We start from the raw sequence: 20,456 nt of genomic DNA, 5'->3' as shown, positions 1-20,456 counted from the left end.
CAGTATCCAGCAGCTGTACCCAGTGGGTTTCTCTGCTAGTTGTAACCATAAAGGAATTAGCAATTCCCTTACTTTTTTTTACTATACTACTATATTATTTTATATACACTAGCTATGTCACATGAATCTGGCTAACTTGTTTAAAAAATGTGTAAATTTCATTCCCATCTTTCTTTTTACGGATCAGTTTTTTATAAACTCATTGATAACGTGTCATCCTTCCTATAAAATAATATCAACGTGCTAGTCAGAGAGTGATTCATATAATTTTTTCTATTGTTTGCAGGCATGCATGTTCACAGCCAAGAAAGTGTGTGTTGCATTAAATTCTAATTTAATAGAGTTGTAACATCTATTTATATGCATCATATTCATAAATATTAGTAGCAGAAGTCAGTTCTCCAGGTTTGTTAATCAGCTGGTGTCTGTTATAAGAACTAGAATAAGAACTAGAATTGCAGAGAAAAAGAACAGCCTGACAACATAGAATAGCATGTTTTTAGATGAAGATTATTTCACCTAGGTAGACAGAGGGGTTATTTTTACACCCCCCAACACCTTTGGTGTAGTTCCCCATTTATTGAGCACATACAGGGGCAATTGGTGTAGTAAACGGGTACAAAAAACCTTTATATTATCCAAGGGATTCTTCACCTAGTCAAGTTGAGACTCAAAGATGGGTACCCTGTTTAGGGTAGTCCTCCGTGATCCTCCAGCTAGTTCTTAATCATTTTTTTCTGTCTTAAAACTGGTACCTTAAACATGCCTTCCAGCTAAAAGTTGCTAGTTTTCCCCAAATGTGTTTTCTATGCTGTATACATCACCAGCATAGTCCCTGTATAGAAACTGTGGGCCTGTACAGAATCATAACTGAAACGGCATCCAGTACTTGCTCTTTATCACTGCACCACCATACTTCACATCTGCCAAGGAGAAGTTGTTTATATTGCCTCATGACTTGGTTTGCCACCTGTTACTAATGTTACTTGATGCCAATGCTATTGGGAAAGACAGGCTAATATATTATTTCTAGAAAAGGTGGAAACCTAACTTACATATTTTATACTGTGAGATTTCATCCTGATAAATGTTTTGTTTATTTAAAATTGGCAGGACAACCATAATCCCACACACAATAGCAAAACTGTACCTTGTGTTTTCAGGTCCCCTCCCTAAGATGTGTGAATTCCTCCCTCCTTACGAGGGTAAGGTGGCGCCATGCAGTAAGGAGCAGGTTTTCTCCATGCAGAGAGCTATGCAGGTGTGGTATGTGGGTGAGGCTCTGTAGGCAAAGAGTCAGCTGAGTTTCAGTTGTAGTCAGTGTGAAACACACTCAAACAGGGAATGATAGGGGGAAATATGGGCTATGCTGTTGCTGATGGATGGGGACCCTTGGAAACAGTGGGACACATGGTTATTAATCTACCAGCAGAGCAGGTGTGTACCTATATCCACTGATACTTTGTTATGCTTTATGTGCATTTCTGTAAGACTGATGGTGTGTATATAAAAATGAATGAACAATAAGCATGAAAAATCGATGGAACTTGATAGATGGTAGATAGATGGCAAGATTATATTCCCGTAATATGTGTATTATGTTTATGTGTGTGTTACGACATGATTTCACCCTTTCTAGTCACTATTATGAGGTACAGGCTTTACAATTCTAGGCACCCATAAAAACCCATAATAAGTAGTGTTGCATTGGATTCTGTGTCTATATGTTACACTTGTAAGGGCCTCCTGTAAAAAAAGTGGGTTTTCCAAGCTGACCCTGATGATGAGCCGTGGCATTACAACTAATATATTCGACACTGCAGTAAGGGCTCTTACACACAGGCATTTTTTAGACACATGCTGTCGTTTTATTAACGCAAGGGCAATTTTTTTGTTCCAAACGCAATCCTCTGTTCTATTGATAGCCGAACACCAAGGTAAGAAAATGCAACATGCTGCGTTTAAACAAGCGCAATAAAAAGCAAATTGAGTAAAATGCAACTCAGAATGCTCGTGAGTACAAACAGGCAGAATATAATGGAATCAATTAGCGACTGCGTTTATTTGTGATCTAACCTGCATTTAAGTTAAATAAAGAAAAAAAAATGGCCATGTGTAAGAGCCCTAAAAGATTTAGGGGATTATTTATTAAAGTCAGAATGCCAAAAACTCGAAACATTTGAGTTTTTATCAACTATAAAATCCGAATTTGTAGTGAAAAAAAAAAGATTTATTATACCCTGAGGCTGCAAAAAGTCCAAATCCAAAAATTCGCCATCCCAGACCTGCCGAGGTGGTATATAAAAAATATGAAAAATAGTACGATTCGGATTTTCGCTAGATTTTATCGAGTTTTTCCCCAATCCGAAAAAAAAAAATCAAGCTTTTTAAATAATAAATAAGGTCAAATCATGGATTCTAGTTTGGTCTGACTTTTTTAAATAAAATAATCAGAAAAATCCAGATTTTGATAAATAACCCCCTAAATACTGATAACTGGATGTACATAGGCATGACTCTTGTGACTCAAAACTAAAACTTGGTCAAAGTTACACTTTACAACACGCAGAGTAAAATAGTAAATGGCTACATTTGCTATATTTGTATAAAACTGTGAGATAGAATTATTTACATGTAAATCCAATAAACTGCAAACAAGGTGCCTGTAGTGGCCAAATAATCAGGACGCATGAAATAGTACTAGTGTAGGTTTGCTAGATACAACTAAATGTCTGGCAGAAATTGCATTACTGGTGTTTTTTTCCATTATTAAATCCATTACTGTTTATAAAACCCACATTTGGTTATCTTAAGAAAATTATTTAACAGACTGGTTTTCTGAAGTTCCACATGTATGATCTTCCTGTTATTCCTTCTGCCCCTTCTATTTTTATCTGTAGATATAGTTGATAGTTGATAAACTGGTGTTGCAAGATTGGTTGTAACAACTATAAGTCAGTGTCACCTGTGTGCACAGAACTGGAATCTCTCATGGTTCACTACACATATTAAGGCCAAGAACCACTTTTATATAATGTATATACAGTATGTGGTGCAGTGGATAGGTAAACCTGTCCGTTTGGAATTACTTTACACCCCACCTGCACAAAAGGAATGTTAGGCATATATGGCTCGCCTCCTAAAATTTTTCTGTACTGCAGGTTTGTATTTCTATTATATCATACCTGTTTGGGTCAGGTACAACATTCATGCTCTGATACAGTGCCGTTTAATTGTGTGCATGTTATGGGATTATTCTCGTACTGTATGTTCAAAGTTAAAATTATGTTATATAAAGTAGTCTAATTAGTGCTTGAGTAGACCGGAAGCTTTAAAAAATCCCCTGTAGGATCAAATCCGGCCCTGATTCTAAAGTTGGACAGCCCTAGTATAGTAGATATATTTTGGTATATATTGGTATTTACATCAGTCCCCCAGAGAGCCATTTCTCCATTTATGAAATCCATTGGGGCTCATTTATAAACGTTGCGCAGGGTAGATTGGTTCACACACTGAATACATTTGCCTTGTGTATGGTTATAATTATAAAGCTGGATAAGTGTGTTCAAATCATGAATATATATGCAAAACTCTGCATTTAAGTTACACCACAAGTTTGGTGGTTGAGAAAATTTTCGCAAAACAGTTTTCGCAAGTTGCAAATTGAATTACTGTCAACACTATTTTCACGCATAATGACCTCGCACAGGGCCTGCACTCACACAAACTGCCATCTTATTTGCGAGCCGTTTGCGAATATTTTTTCCGCAATGAGAATTTGCAAAGAACGGAAAGACATGCATTGCAGTGAAATACAGTATGTTAGCGCTCAGGAAAAAACATGGGCAATATTACCATTTGCTAAAAAATATGCACAGCGCAAACTTTATTACTAACCCACACTGTGCGTTATTTGTACTTCTTAAAACAAGGGCTTCTGGTAAGTAATCAGGGGGCTACAAAGAAGTTTAAGAAACCTTGGTTGCCATGCCATTGTTTGGGCATAGAATTTGGAATTTTCTGCAGAGTTAGTAGCCTGCTGGTAATTTTCTGATGCTGCTGAGAAATATATCCACAAAGTTCTCACATTTTAACACTTTAGGAGAGTAGTGACATAGCTTATATCAGAAGGAATAAAATAAAATTTAAGGATTATAAAAAAACCTCTTTTTTATTCGCTTTTCAATTAACGTTTAGTATGATTAGCAAGTGATATTCTGAGACAATTTGCAATTGGTTTTAATTTTTTATTATTTGTGTTTTTGAGATATTTAGCTTTTTATTCAATGGCTCTTCAGTTCAGCAATCTAGTTGCTAGGGTCCACTTTAACCTAGCAACCATCCATTTATTTGAATAAGAGACAGGAATAGGAGAGGGTCTGAATAGAAAGATGATTTGCTTTTAGATGGGGTCAGTGACTCCAAATTGAAAAATGGAAAGAGTTAGAAGAAAAAAGCAAATAATTAAAAAACTATAAAAATAAATAATGAACACCAATTGAAACGATGTTTAGAACTGGCAATTTTATAACACACTACAAGTTAACTAAAAGGTGAACCAACCGTTTAAAAATAAAAAATAGAAAGGAACTGAAAAAAATCATTATTCTGGAAAGAAATTAGAAAATGCTATGTTTTATAAACTGTTATTTAATAAAAAAAAATTTGGGGGAAAAAACTGGGGTAATGATTATAAAGGAAACCTCCAGCAAACTAAGCGTCAGATACTGTTAGAATGTAGGTGAAATACATTTCTGTATATCTTGCAGCTGAACAGTGGCCTGATAATGTTATCATAGGATTGTAGTTTATAAACCTTGATTAGTATTGACTGGTTTAGTGTTACTAAATGTGAATTTACTCACATTGTATTGACTTAACAATAACTAATCTCTTCTAATATTTTACTTATCTTTACAGTACAGCATTTTACCTTATTGATTTTTTCTATACAGCATTTGCAAACATAAAGGAAAATATTGTACAATATTGACATGTTCTGAGACAATTTGGAACTGTTATTCTTCTTACTTGCCTTTCTTCCCAACCTGTGCAGATTCATTCTGATGCTTGCTCTTTATTGTTTGATTCTGTTCTTCCTTTTTATCAGGGCAGGCCCTCTCCCAGTCAGCTATTTGGATTACTGTCTGGTTGCTAGGATAACTGGGACCCCTGCAACCAGACACCAATTTATATTCCCAGCTTGACAATGATGCAGTATGTTGGTTGCTATCTGATGCATGGATACTTCTAAGTCAGTGCTTGTCAGATTGTTTTGTTCAAGCCTCCCTCGGACATCAAACCTTTAAAGGCCCATTTATCAAAGTTCGAATTTATGTGAATTTTTTTTAATTCGAATATAGTCACAATTCAACTGGGAGGTTAAGAAAAAAATTGAATGTCTAATATTTGATCGAATGGTTCCGACCCGAAAATTCTATTTGTATTTGATCTGACGAATAGAGTTTTTCTCCAAAAAAAAACAAAAAACTTGAATGTCAGGAAGGCTATTAACATCTCCAAATGGCTCAACAGACTTCTGTCATTGACCTGTACATGAACTCGGCAGGTTTTAGGTGGCGAATATTCAAATTAGGACTGTTTCCATGGTCGAGATTTGATAAATCTCACATTCAAATTTACTGTATATTCGAATAGGGGGATTAAAATTAGAATGTATGAATTTTGAAACTTGAAAATTTGAATTTACTATTCGACCCTTGATAAATCTGCCCCTTAGTGAAGGTAGCTCATAACAGGGTTCTGGGTATATGAAAATATTGTTGTACCAGCCATAGTTCCAGCAATACATAGAAGAGCAATTAAGTGCTTATGATCAAATCCCCTCTGTTTGACCTGGAGTATCTAGAAAAATAAATAGGCATTGTCCCCAAATCTCACCACCTGGCTTCCAGGATCTCAAAGTTTGGGAAACCACTGTTCTAAAGCCTGAATGTATGATTTGTGTCCCACTGATTTGCATGTTTGAAAATTCTAAACATCATTTTGCAAAGAGGTGAGAGAATGCAGTATAAAATGTAAATACAGAGAATTAATTTTTTTTATCATTCTTTCTTTATATCACACCTACTAAAACGCTTTATGTTTATGGCAGAAAATTAAAAAGTGTTTTTCTGTTCACAGCGCATTTTCCTGACTGGCCAGGTATCAGCCTTGGCCCTGGCATTCTTGTTCCGCTGGTATCTACCTACCTCACAATATGGTCCAATATTCAGACACAGCATAGCTTCTCTGTTTGGCATCTGCCTGTCCATCTACTGCTTTGGCTGGTGAGCAACAAAACATTGTCTTGTAAATAAGCAGTGCTTTCTAGGTATAGAGGTTTTATTTTCTAGCTGTGGGAATTAGCCTAGGGCAATAATTCTTGGGTATTGCTCAACTTAACTGGAAATCAAGTCAAGAGTATTGTTATCCACATTCAGTCCTTCCTTATCCATACAATTATATTTGGATGGGAATCCACAGTGAATTAAGTTTCAGGGGCACTTAAACAGGGAAGTTTGCCTTAAAAGTCATTTTTATTTTCTTGCAAAATTCATCTTAGCCAACATGCTTGTCTTTACTGCTAGGATAATATGTGTTTGCTAAGGTCAGTGATCACAGAAATAAGAAGCAGACTGATTGGATGGCTAAATATACATTTTTTGTCTGTTTGTGTTTTTTTTTATATATCTTTCAGTTCAGACCCTCTGCTGTGTTTATTGCTATATGTTATACATGTGCTCCAGCAAAAAGACGGCATTGCAAATTCCAAAATGCATGAGCAGAGAACAAAAAAATCAAGTGTTACTGAAATAAAAAGAATAATAATGATTAATACCAAAAGGATATATGCATGTTCTGCTTTTGGGAAGTTTAGGTGTGAAAAGCAGAGGTGAACTTTAGCTAATATTTGCAAATCCAGAGAGCACCATAATGACAAAGTAAGGCAGTGTTATCAACCACAGGTAACCTTGCACCCTCCAAAAAGAATGTGCGGTGTTACTTAGACCTGCACTAGGATAAATGTCTTGAAATGCGCTTCTGTTCCTACATATGCAGTGATGTGATCACTATATAGAAGACTAAATAGATTAAATAATATTGCATGTTGTAGCCATGTGGCCCAGCCTAACTCTACAATGGGCAAGTCCTGATATTGGATTGTATATTAAAATATTGCAGTAATCCACTTGTGCATGTATGTGTCACTGATTTACAATCTCAGGTTGCACTATATCTCTTTACATCACAATCCACCTATAATATATAGCACAGTGCCTTTAACCAACAGGGAACTTTTAGCTATAATTCACCCGATGCAATGAATGGTAGCCTAAAAAACTGGGTAAAGGTCAATGGCAACAACAATACTAGAACATATGTATAGCCTAAGAGCGATGTTTAACTAGCCTATTTTTTTTTGCACAAGTCAGTGGCTATCTGACTTATAGAATATACATTATACATGTGTATATAGTTATTTAATAGCATTATAAGACTGACACAACTCATTTTTTCCAGAGATAAGATTCAGTGATAAGCCTATCAACCTATACTTTCCTTGTAAACACTGCAGTGACACAGTCACACAGCCTAGGAACCTATGACCCTTGCAGTAGCATTTTTTTTTTAAAGTGAATCACTTGCAATGTAGTATTGACAAGGCCTTAATCGGATGGTCTGACAGGGTGAATAATATAAATCAATGGTGTCCAACCTGCTGATTTAAGTTGTTGACATACAGCATCCTGCTATTAGTGGGATAGGAAGTTTGCAGTTCGATAACACCAAGATATATATTCCTTATGTATAAACTGTCACTCCCTAATCTTGATATGTTTTGAGCTTGTGGTGTACTTAAAAGATCATCTGATTATGAGTGTGGTCCTCACAGATGGAAACGCAGTGATCAGTCTGCTTGTGTCTGCTGAGAGCTATAACTCATTCACGGAAAACTCAATAATGTCTATAGTAGACAGTGCTGTCAGTAGGCAAAAAAACAAAAAAGAGAGATTAGCATTGCTAGCGCTCAGTGTCGCAAACAACTCTGTGCTGCCGCCATTGACACCACCCCTCCCCGTGCGCATGCACAAGTTTTACTGGCACGGCAGCTAGTTCGCAGGTTTTACCGGCACGGCAGCATGACCAGAAAGGGAGTGGGTCTGAGCCAGCTGGCTCCAAAAGAGAAGGGGCCCACCAGATATTTTCCCAGTGCCCCGCCGGCCCAGTCCAACCCTGCTAGCGCTCAAGTTCAGCCTATGTGAATCTCTTTATAAATAAATAATGGCTATATATAATTTATAGCAGCTGGTCAACTCCAGAGTGTAGGCTAATCTGAGCAGCTTGTTAGTACTACAGCATGGGTTGAAGGGTAGTTTACCTTATTGTTAACTAAAGTATAACAAAATTAATTTAGTTGTTAAGTTGTTAAGGTTTGAGGCAGTTGTTAAGAATCTTTCTTGTCAAGAAAATTATTTCACCTGTATTTCTGTACATTTCCTAGGCTTACCCTATTTCTTATTGGAGAACTGGTCCTAGGATACCTTCTGCTGCTGCTTGCGGATTCTAGAAGAGTCCATGTGTAAGTTTGGCAGTGGGGGGTGGTACCTAATTATGCTTAATTCTTTGTTAAACTTTTGGCATTAGGAATACTAAGTCTGCCTCTCTTTAGGTATACTCTGTTCCTAACTATGGCATATCTGACACTTTTCCATGTTCAGAGATTTCTATACCCTGCAGAAGATCAGCTGGACTTCACTGTGTAAGGATAAGCATTTATTATTTTATTAGCACATGTTTATATGACCACTGTCTTTCATCCTGTTGTGATAATCAACATTTAATATAATTTCATTTTTGATGAAGCACACCAACATATAAAACTTTCTAAATAGAATTAAATAAAATGCTGTACCATTTTAATCAAATTCTCCCAATTTCAGCATCTGTTTCTCTTCATTCTTTCTTCCTGCAGGAGGTGGGTGTCAAGATTTTAATCCGGCACATATTTTAAGGGGGCTCCCTTTCTTATCAGATGTATTAGACCTCACTGAAATAACCAATTCCAGTACAAACAAAATATGACAAAATAACTAAAGACAGGGTTTCTTGAGATTTTGAGTGAACTCTAATACATCTTCTAGGGAAAATAAGCACCCCCACCCAATGCCATGTTAGACCTAGCTGTCAAACTCCCAACTTCTGTATCAAGAGTGAATGAAGAGTGATAGATATGGAGAAGTGGATAGTGAAGAGTAACTTTATTATTTCAGAAAAAAGTCAGAAATTCGTAATTGATATTTAATTCTTAATTCCGTATGATAAAAGTTATAATAAATGTGTAGTTTCCCAATAGTTTCCAATGAAAGATTTTTGCTTAGCAATTGTGAGAGCGTCACTGGTTGTCTATATCTATGTGAATTGACAAAGTGACCATTTACAATCTCATTTTTTTTTCTTATCTTATCAAGACCCTTGATGATGTTGACTCAGAAAATAAGCAGAGTGGCTTTCGAATTTCATGATGGTAAATCCACTAATTGTCAGTTATTTTTACTTATAAAATAGGTAATAGTTCTAAACTGGTTCAGAATTCTACTTAGTATGAGACCTGTTATCCGGAAACCCATTATCCAGAAAGCTCAGAATTATGGAAAGGCCGTCTCCCATAGACTCCATTTTAGCCAAGTAATTCAAATTTTTAAAATTGATTTTTCTCTGTAATAATAAACCAGTAGCTTGTACTTGATCCCAACAAAGATAGAATTAATCCTTATTGGAAGCAACCTCAGCCTATTGGGTTTATTTAAGGTTTACCACCCAAATAACAAATATCCATTATCAGGAAAACCCCAGGTCCCAAGCATTCTGGATAACCGGTCCCATACCTGTATTGTCAAATAGCACATCAGTCTAGCATGGCCTGGACTCCTCTGATTTCCACAGCTTATGATTCCCCACTTACCAAAAAGGGTATTATTGATATTTAGCGTAGGGTAATATGAACTCAGTGCAATACTGCATTGTATTGGTCTACTGCAAAGGATAATATAAATCCTCCCTATCACTAAACCATGGTGGGGTTTTACTGCAGGTATATGCACATAGCCCATCAATGAACTGTATTGGTAGTGTGTTTGGAAAAATATCATGAATGCATTGGGTTCCCTTGTGCTTGTGAGTCCTGGGAAAGAGATGATCTGCACTTGTGCCAGTTTTAACTTTATGGGGAGCTATCTATCTGTATGGGTAAATATGTGATAGTGGATGTGGATTTTAATTGAACTCATTGGCATTCAGACCTAAAAGGATTTTCTCCAAATCCACTTTATTTCCATGCCAAATAATTAAAATGTCATCTATATCAGTGCTGTGGATAGTGTTTATATAGAAAAAGATGTTCCCAATGCCTTGGGTATAAATTGGCAAAACTGGGAGCAAACGGGCTTCCCATTGCCATACCCACTTCCTGATTGTAATAGGTCCCCTCTACAACAAACTAGTTGTGGGATGATATAAAACTTCTCTTCCAATATAAACAACTGTAAGAATACCCCAGGCGGAGATCCAGAAAAAATGGACTGCTTGGTTCCCTTTAAAATGTGGGATGCATGCATATAACATACCTCCCAACTGTCCTGTTTTTAGAGGGACAGTCCCTCTTTTGACAGCTCAACCGGCAGTCCCTCATTTGTACTGAAAAGTCCAGTTTTTCTCTGCACCAAGCCCAGAACAGCCACCAGGTGCACTTGGAAACGTTTGTAACAATTTCAGATAAGCAAATAAGTAATTGTAACAATATAAGATAACAGGTCTCTTGGGGAAACTGTGACTCACAGCTTAAAGGGTGATTCACCTTCATTAGCAAAACTGTAATAACCGGAAAAAAAACCCACAGAAATGTGTTCAAACTTTCACAACCTGCCAAATTTTGTAAAATGAACATGGTAATTCGAGGGTGTGGCCGCAAAATTGGGCGTTGTCAAAAAAGTTTTGGCCGCGCTACGTGCACCAACTTTTTAATTCCAAAATGTTGGAAGGTATGCATGTAATAAGTGTACACCTAAAGAGACCAGGATAATGTCTGATTCCCAGACTACTGAAATTCAGCATCTTAGCTTCTGTGGCAGTGTATAGGTTTTTCCTTAGTTAACCAAATTTACATTCTGCTGCAGCCTTCTATTCCCTATCCCTGGGATTATTTTCTGTGTGCATTAGATAATCTGCTAAATAACATTCTGTGCTGTATTACAGGCCATTTCCAGACAGAGAAACCTCTCAGCCCATTACAGAGACGTCTTGTTATTCGGTAACTTTTGTGCCTCCATGTTTGCAATTAATATACATTCTTACAGCTCTCCTGCCATTTATCTGAAAAAAACATACGTGTGCTTTCAAGACAGACAGAGTGTATATTATTGCTCAGTAACAAAGAATATAATTTCCATCTGCAGATTTATATTTCTCTCTCACTCCATTACCTCCTGATTCTCGTGTCCTCTCACATTCTCTTAATTTGTCTCCCTAGGCCCCTGCCTTCCCCTCTCAGCTATGTCAGCTACACCCTAGGTTTCTTGGGACTTCTGGCTGGTCCTGTGTGTTCATATAATGACTACCAGATATTTATCCATGGGAATGAGAAGACTGGGAACCCAAATGTGAGTAGCAATAAAGCCAAGCTATATTCTGCAAGTATTTCTACTAGCTGTGACTTTTAAAAGTTCTTGATGGGTTATGATAATGGCAAGCTATAGAGAAACCAATTAATAGCTTTGTCAGATCAACATTTTTCCACGTATTAGTTAGTAGGTCATTTTTATATGGAAACAGGTGGCTTTACCAGGCTGGTAGTAAAATGGATATTCCTTTCATAAAGGATGGGGGTGTAATGAGGTGCAAGACTCTGTACTTATACTTAACTGATATCAGGGTCCACATTCTTATTAGCAAGCATCTACTGTATGCTGTGTGATGAATACCCAATGTTAAAGGCCACCTGCTGAGAACCTGTTGGCAAAAAGTTAACATGGCAAAGGGAGAGAGCAGCTGGTTTTAGGTGAAGCACCTGTCTAGATAATTTTTGTAGGCCAAGATTTGTGAAAATCTTTGTGTATTTGTAATAAAAATGTCTATCAATGATCTACAAATTTAAAGTAGCAGACTGAAAGGGTTGGGGAATAGGAATAGAAATATTTGCTGCTGGGTAGAGAACGTCATCCAAATATGAATCCAAAGCCAAGAATTAACTGAAGAAATGTTAGGAATAATTATAATATGCATGAGTAATGCTACTAATTTGAAACATACATCATGGTTTTCAGGGCAGTCCGTAGGACTAGATAGAATAGAGTCTTCCACCTACATTGTCGAATTACTTTGAAACCTCACTTAGCAACCACAGATCCATAATATGGTAGAGATCTTTAGACACAGCATATGCAGGCCCATAATTATATTAAGGCCCATGAGGGCCTGTGCCTAGGGCAGCACGGTTTTAGGGGCGGCCCTCGGGGTGCCTATTCTTTTTTGTTTTTTTTAACCCCCCCACCCTCCTCCATAGGGGGACTGAGGAAGCACGTGGAAGTGACTTCACTTCCGCTGAATACGGCGCGTGACGTCATGGCGCAAAACCTAAGGGCGGATTTAGGTCCGATGCCTAGGGCAGAATCGGACCTAAATACAGTCCTGAGCATATGGCCACATACATACTGCTGTATATGACCATCATTTTTTGCAGGTTTAGCCCATTATTTTTATGTGAGAATCTCTTATCATATGAATTTGCCTACAAAGCTTAATCATCTAGGAACCAATCACCATTAGAAATGTGCTGAAGATATTACAGTCTGCGCTGGGTTTCGTAAAATAATCCATAAAATAAACATTTCAGGCTTTTCCCTCAATTTCCCAAAAAATGTGGTCGTCAAATCCAAAAAGTTCACGCAACAATCCGAAAAAGTTGTGGTCTTTGTTGACAATCCGAAAAAGTTGCTGCTTTTCCCCGATCCTATATTTCCGTGTTTTTTTAATGATAATTTAATGATAAGGGTAAATCGCGGGTTCTAGTTTGGTCAGACTTTTTTTATTTAAAATATCCGAAAAATTAGGATTTAGATAAATAACTCCCATAAAGTAATATCACCTTTAGTTAATACTTTAGTCAACAGTTGACCTCTTTGTAAAAATAGTAATACCTGGCTTTTGATTTTTCAAAAATATTTGCGGATGATTGATTATAGTTTAACCTTTCCCGTATTTTGAGTACTGAATGTTATTTCATGTGTAGAAACACATTATGACATTTGTTAGATCTCAAAAGAAGACTATCTTGTAGGTTGCAGTTAAAATAATAAATAGTTTTATGACATGTGATGTGTTGTGATGTTAGGTTGCTGTGTCCAGAAAGCTAAGTCTCTGCTGTCTCCTTCTGGGTGCCCACCTTGTCCTATCAGATCGTTTCTCTATATCTGATGACCAGGGTTGCTCTGTGTTTGGTCAGTACTTGGATCTTTACCTAATGGCAGCCTCCAGAAGACCGAAGTATTATTTTGCATGGACCCTAGGTAAGTCTTTTCTTAATGGTTACAGTTTAACCATATAATTGTACTCTAAGGTCTAAGCTTAATCTTTTGTAGTCCAATGAATGCACCACACAGGAGGAGGTGGAGGTATGTCAATGCAGAACAGAGTGAAAACACATTAATGCACTTCTTGCCTTAAAGGAACAGGAACACCAAAAATGAAAGTGTTTTGATATATAATGTCTTGTTGTGCTGCACTGGTAAAACTTGTATGTTTGCTTCAGAAACTCTACTATCGTTTATATTAACAAGCTGCTGTGTAGCCATGAGGGCAGCCATTCAAGCTGGAAAAAGGAGAAAAGGCACAGGATACACAGAAGATAACAGATAAACTGTGTAGTATACAATGGAATTCTTCAGAATGTATCTGTTATCTACTATGTATCCCATGCTTGAATGGCTGCCCCCATGGCTGCACAGTAACTTGATTATATAAAATATAGTTGTGTTTCTGAAGCAAGCACACCAGTTTTTCCAGTGCACGGCAAAGGTACATTATATTTTAATTACTCAAAATCGCTTTAATTGTTTGATTTTACTGTTCCTTTAAGGAATTTTCCAGTCTTCTTGTTTGATAGTTTACCAAGCTCTGATCAAATCAACTGGGCAGGCCATTATTTTCTGCTTTTATACACTAGCCAATAAGTTGCAGGTCTGGTCAAGAATGACCAAACCAGTAGTTAATATCAGCCCCCCTATGGGCCTATTTAGAATTGACTGTGGTTAACCCAGGCTAATTATTATATCTAGTTTAATTTGTATCCAAGCCTTCTATGGATATGTATTACAGTATCATAAAGTTTATACAATGTCACAAATCAGAGCACATTACCGATACATATATATATAAAACAAATAATTTTATAGAACACAATTTTAAGAATAAAACTAGAGAATTATCGGATTTCTAACATGAACAATTGAGACTGCTAATGCAGACTCTCCATCAGACCATAGATGCTGTGAATAACAACTGCTCTAACACATAACTCTTATATCTCTGTGTGAGCAGCAGACGCTATTAATAATGCAGCTGGATTTGGATACAATGGCATATCTGAAGATGGAACAGAGAGATGGGATCTGCTGTCCAATCTGGATATTGTGAAGATTGAGGTTAGAGAGAAGTATACTGAGTCAGGCTATCCAAACATTTAAATATGGGATCTACTATTTGGAATGATTGCAGATGAGGGCTTTTGTGTAATTTGGATCACCATACCTTTAGGCTTCTAAATAATATTTTAACTTTAACTACCCCCAATAGGATTTTTGTTGCACTCATGTTATTAGTTATGTTTTATTAAGACAGTTAGTTACTGCATTACAATACTAAGAAAAAGAAAATCATTCAAAATGAATTATTTGCTTAAATTTGACTCTATGGAAATCCTCTACCCATAATTTTGAGGGTTCTGGATATAAGGATTCTGTTTTATGTCTTTCTGTTTAATTTCAATCATCATAATCTCTATGCTTTTCACTTTGTTCCCATTCTCTCTCCCAGACTGCTACAAGCTTCAAGATGTTTATCGATAACTGGAATATACAGACTGCAGTGTGGCTGAAAGAGTTACGTACCAAAATTAGATAAACAATAATCATCCACTAGTTTTCCATTCCTAGGTGTGTGAAAACTAGGCCAGGCAACACCATATTTCATCCTAGCTCTCAGTGGTGTAACTAGATCTTACTAGACCCCACAGCAGATTAATTTTAGGGCCCCCAAAATATCCAGAGGTTGGCCTTTTTTACTAATATATGTTGAAATTGCTAATTAATTAGGGCCTCCTGGGCCCCACTGCAGCCATATAGTCTGCTCCTCTGTAGCTATGCCTCTGCTAGCTCTAAAAAAAAATTTGTGTGCCATGTATTTATGGTCTGATCTTCTGATGCTACATGCTACATGTAAAAGTAATACACCTTAAGATTATTCAGTACCCTCTAAATGTCAATGCATGTTCAGTCTTTGAATTTTGTCCTAAGAGGATTTTTGTTCTGCTACATTCCATGACTTAAAAAATTTGGAGGCATCCATTTCAATGTTATTTTCTAAGATTAAGTACAGGTATTGGATCCATTATCCAGAACCCCATTATCCAGAAAGCTCAGAATTACGGAAAGGCCATCTCCCATAGACTCCATTTTTTATAAAGAATACAAATTTTTAAAAATGATTTAATTTTTCTTCATAATAGTAAAACAGTACCTTGTACTTGATCTCAACTATGATATAATTAATATTTATTGGAAGCAAAACTAACCTATTGGGTTTATTTAATGTTTACACGATTTTCTAGTCGATTTAAGGTATGAAAAGAACCATTATCTAAAAAACCCCAGGTCCCAAGCATTCTGGATAACAGGTCCCATACCTGTAGTGCCTATCTCTATCAAATTTTTCTTACATAGGATCAGATTCAATTTGATGAGAAAAGCTTGTCTACTAATTCAATTACAGATTTTCCCAGAGAGCTAAATGCAATTGCGGCAACAATTAAGAAGCAGCCATGGCGGAGCTCACCCTAGCGTGCAGCGTTCCCTTGCCAGTCGCAGCTATCGCGAAACTTCGGTTACTCCTCCCGAATACTCCAATTTGTAAAGGGTAATACTTGCTTACATCGCTGACCACTCTGTAAAGACGCTGGTTAATATTACAATATAATATTACATTGTGTCTTCCTTACGGAACAGTCAGCACTGTAAGCGAGTATTATACTGTACAACTAAATGCAATTCACTTACTTGTATTACATGAAAACTGTGTTGAAGTCTATGGGAAAAATCTGGATCTGAATTAGGAAAAAAGTTTTCTCCTCAAATTGAATCTCACCCATCAGTTTTCATGTGATAAACCATAAACAATGTTCTCATGGAATTGAATCTGGCCCTATCTGATAATAGAAATGGTACTCTTTAATAATAATTATACCCATAGTAAGCCCAGGTGAATGGCACCCTATGTAGCACCTCATACATAACACATTAACATTCCCATCTTCTCTTTCAGGGTTTGTTATGATCGAAGCACATATAACCCTCTGTTGTCCACATTCATGTTGTCAGCTGTTTGGCATGGAGTACATCCAGGCTACTACCTCACCTTTCTCACTGCTGTTCCTATCACTTTGGCTGCCCGGAATGTAAGTAAATTATATTGATTGTAATGCAAAAAGCATAAAAAACAAGTCTAGGAAGATAACGTATTTTCTATCTTTTATCCTGATTGTCAAAGATTGTCATACATGGGCTCTGATGGGAAGTGTGCAGGCTCTGGCTGTAGATGCCCCATACAAGACCCAAGGAGGGCCATCTGATGTTACAGTTCAGAGAGACAAATTGCAGTCTGATGGGATTGCAGAACTGTTTAAAACTGAATGCCTGCGGTGGCATAAAAATGGCCAAATAATATGGCCAAAATTAGACAAATTGACCAACCAAATCTCAGCATGATGGATAACCTGTATGAATAACTCATTGCAAGACTGTGAATGTAAACACACATTGTCTCTTGAACTGCATTTTGTCTCTCAATATATAAAATTCATGTAATGAAGCTGCTCGAGTTCTGGGAAGTCCCTCTCCTCTGATTGATTCCCTGCAGAGCAGTTACGCACTGACTGAAGTTTCCTATAGGCAGCAGTCAGAGTAAGTAAATGAAGGGAGAATTTAACTGCATTCAGTCAGATTTCTTATAAAAACGGTATACATTTTTAAATTAAAGTATATTGGAGATAGGTTTCTTTTTCTTAAAAAAAGTAAAAATGGGATTTTATTTTTTTGCCTTTACATCCCCTTTAAATGTAAAACCTAAATAATGTACATAGGGCAATTCTGGAAATTTTCTTTTTAACACAGAAAAAGTGGACAAAATATCTGAAATGACCGTGTGTGCCTTTTCCCTAAAACTTTTGTAAATTGCTGTGTAAGATTTTGCTACTGCCTTGCCCTATAAACTTCAAGGAAAATATATCCCCCCCCCCCTTTTTGACATGAGATCATTAAACTGGGCTTACGTAAAAGATGTACATAAAGAAAACCATGATACTATGACTGTGCTGCAGAGACCAGTTCCCCATTCCCATCCCCGTTAGGCTCACCATATTCCATTGTAAAGTGATAGATTCTTGAATTCCTCTTACTTTACAAAGATTCTGTGCACCACTCTCTATAGAGACTTCAAGTCCTAGAAACTACCCATTATCCAGAAAGCTCCCAATTAAGGAAAGACCGTCTCCCATAGACTCCATTTTATCAAAATAACCCAAATTCTTAAAAATGATTTCCTTTTTCTCTGTAATAATAAAACAGTTCATTGTACAAACTAAGATATAATTAATCCTTACTGGAAGCAAAACCAGCCCATTGAGTTTATTTTATGTTTAAATGATTTTGTAGTAGACAAAGACGAAGATCAAAATTACAACAAAAGATAAAAACTGAAGGTCAACTGAACAGGGAAATAAATCTAAAACCAGATCACTACTTGTATCAAGAGGCAGTCGCTGCCTTTCTTCTTTGAAAAGTTATTGCTAAGGCTACCAGATATCACTGGATTCATGGAGCTATGATTCAACTAAAGCTTAAGGCCATCATTTACTTCTGGGTTTTAATTTTTCATTATTAACTCTTTCCTCTGTCACTACAGGCGAGGAGAACCATACGCCCATGGTTCCAGGGTAATGCTCTAAATAAAACAGTCTATGATGTGATCACCTGGTTGTGTACCCAGATAGCAATGAGTTACACCGTGGCTCCATTTATGCTGCTTGAGCTGGGTCTGTCACTTAAACTGTACAGGTAAGATAAAAAAAAAACACAGCTTGCACAAATAAAAAGACAGTATAGGGGTTTGCAAAAATGATTTAGTATAACATTTTGGATACAAAAATGATTTGCTGGGTCAGCTCTCAAGATGGAAGAAGGGAAATAAAATTATACTAATGATTAGAGATTTCAGTGGACTTTGAGGGTGGGGTTACATTCCCAGAGCTGTCAACATAGACAGCTGACAAGCAGAGGGATTGTGGTTGTGGCTCAAGGGGGTCTCCATGTAGTTAAATTGGGTTGAAAAAAGACAAAGTCCATCAAGTTCAACCCCTCCAATTGAAAACCCAGCATCCATACACACACCCCTCCCTACTTTCACATAGATTATATATACCCATATCTATACTAACTATAGAGTTTAGTATCACAATAGCCTTTGATATTATCTGTCCAAAAAATCATCCAAGCCATTCTTAATAGGCATTAACTGAATCAGCCATCACAACATCACCCGGCAGTGCATTCCACAACCTCACTGTCCTGACTGTGAAGAACCCCTTACGTTGCTTCAAATTAAAGTTATTTTCTGCTAGTCTAAAGAGGTGGCCTCTGGTACGGTGATCCTCTTTATGGGTAAAAAGATCCCCTGCTATTTGTCTATAATGTCCTCTAATGTACTTGTAAAGTGTAATCTAAAAAGCATCTTTTTTTCCAGAGAAAACAACCCCAACCTTGACAGTCTACCCTCATAATTTAAGTCTTCCGTCCCTCTAACCAATTTAGTTGCACGTCTCTGCACTCTCTCCAGCTCATTTATATCCCTCTTAAGGACTGGAGTCCAAAACTGCACTGCATACTCCAGATGAGGCCTTACCAGGGACCTATAAAGAGGCATAATTATGTTTTCATCCCTTGAGTTTATGCCCTTTGACACTGCCCAGAATTAGACAACTTGTTATCTACAAAAACTCCTAGATCCTTCTCATTTAACACACTGCCATTTATATCACTGTGCATCCACTGAATGCTAATTGTGCGTGTGCAGTGAGTGAATTGGGATAATTTCATAACTGTCAGGAAACTGTGGCAAGAGGGAAAATTGGAAATTTTTGGGAGAGTTGACATCTCTGCATTTTTGCCACTTACATTATTTTCCTTGCAGATCTCTGGGCTTCTCGCTACATATACTCCCTGTGTTCTTACTTCTGGTACTTCCCAAAACCTTAAAACCTCACAGTGCTGAGAAAAGCAGAAGCACCACTACAGTATGTGAAAAAAAAATGAAATGAAGAAAGAAGCTTGAGGGAGTTAGTGGAAGATGGCAAATGTGTGAGTGTGTAGGAGTAACAGCAATGACAGCTTTACTTTTTTCATTCTGAAGGACAAGATGTGATTAAAATACAAGGTTCACTTCTGTGATACATTCAGCATTGTGCTGCTCTAGAATATGTTTATAGAATTGTGCTGCTTGTGATGTCTGGATGCAGTCTTTTGCACAACTGTCTTCCTTATTAGGAAACAGAGCTCATTTACTAACCGGGGCATATTTACACCAGTGTGGTAACCAATCATCATCATTTATTTATATAGAGCTGTCAAGATACGCAGTGCTTAACCAATGCAACTAATGTAAAGCTTAAAGGGGTTGTTCACCTTCCAAACACTTTTTTCAATTCAGTTGTTTTTAGATTGTTCCCCAGAAATATAGACATTTTTTCAAATATTTTCCATTACTTATTTTTTAATGTTTTTAATGTTTTTCCAAAATCTACGTTTATAGTTGAATGTTCGTGTCTCTGGTGTTTGAGTCTGGCAGCTCAGTAATTCATGCGCAGACTCTAAACTGTTACAATTTTGCAACATTTAGTTGATCCATTTCTCAGCAGCATCTCTGTAGTATTAGCAACTATTGTATCAATTCTAACAGCTGCCTGTAATGAAACCCAGAGATTCTGCTCAGCAGGGACAAAGATAAGAAATGTATCAACTAAATTTATACATTTAGAACATTTCACAGGGTCGGCGACCCCCCTCCCAGAGCTGCTTCAGACGGTGAAAAATGACACTTTGCACTTCAATATTAGAAAAACGGTCACACATAGA

General features: G+C 37.0%; 1 protein-coding gene across 1 annotated transcript; it reads left to right on the top strand.

Moving 5' to 3' along the window:
- The first annotated feature begins 811 nt into the window (after positions 1 to 811).
- Positions 812 to 19,994, top strand: LOC108709530 (lysophospholipid acyltransferase 2). The gene is made up of 13 exons (XM_018249464.2): positions 812 to 1,437; positions 6,145 to 6,290; positions 8,507 to 8,584; positions 8,675 to 8,764; positions 9,474 to 9,529; positions 11,257 to 11,311; positions 11,531 to 11,660; positions 13,391 to 13,565; positions 14,596 to 14,699; positions 15,091 to 15,155; positions 16,594 to 16,726; positions 18,232 to 18,383; positions 19,516 to 19,994. The coding sequence occupies exons 1-13, from the start codon at positions 1,345 to 1,347 to the stop codon at positions 19,640 to 19,642; spliced, it is 1,404 nt and encodes a 467-aa protein (XP_018104953.1). The 5' UTR covers positions 812 to 1,344; the 3' UTR covers positions 19,643 to 19,994.
- The last annotated feature ends 462 nt before the right edge of the window (positions 19,995 to 20,456 follow it).

Source organism: Xenopus laevis, chromosome 2S, assembly GCF_017654675.1.
Source record: "Xenopus laevis strain J_2021 chromosome 2S, Xenopus_laevis_v10.1, whole genome shotgun sequence".
Taxonomy (NCBI): Eukaryota; Metazoa; Chordata; class Amphibia; order Anura; family Pipidae; genus Xenopus; species Xenopus laevis.
This window is presented reverse-complemented; position numbering and strand designations above follow the sequence as displayed.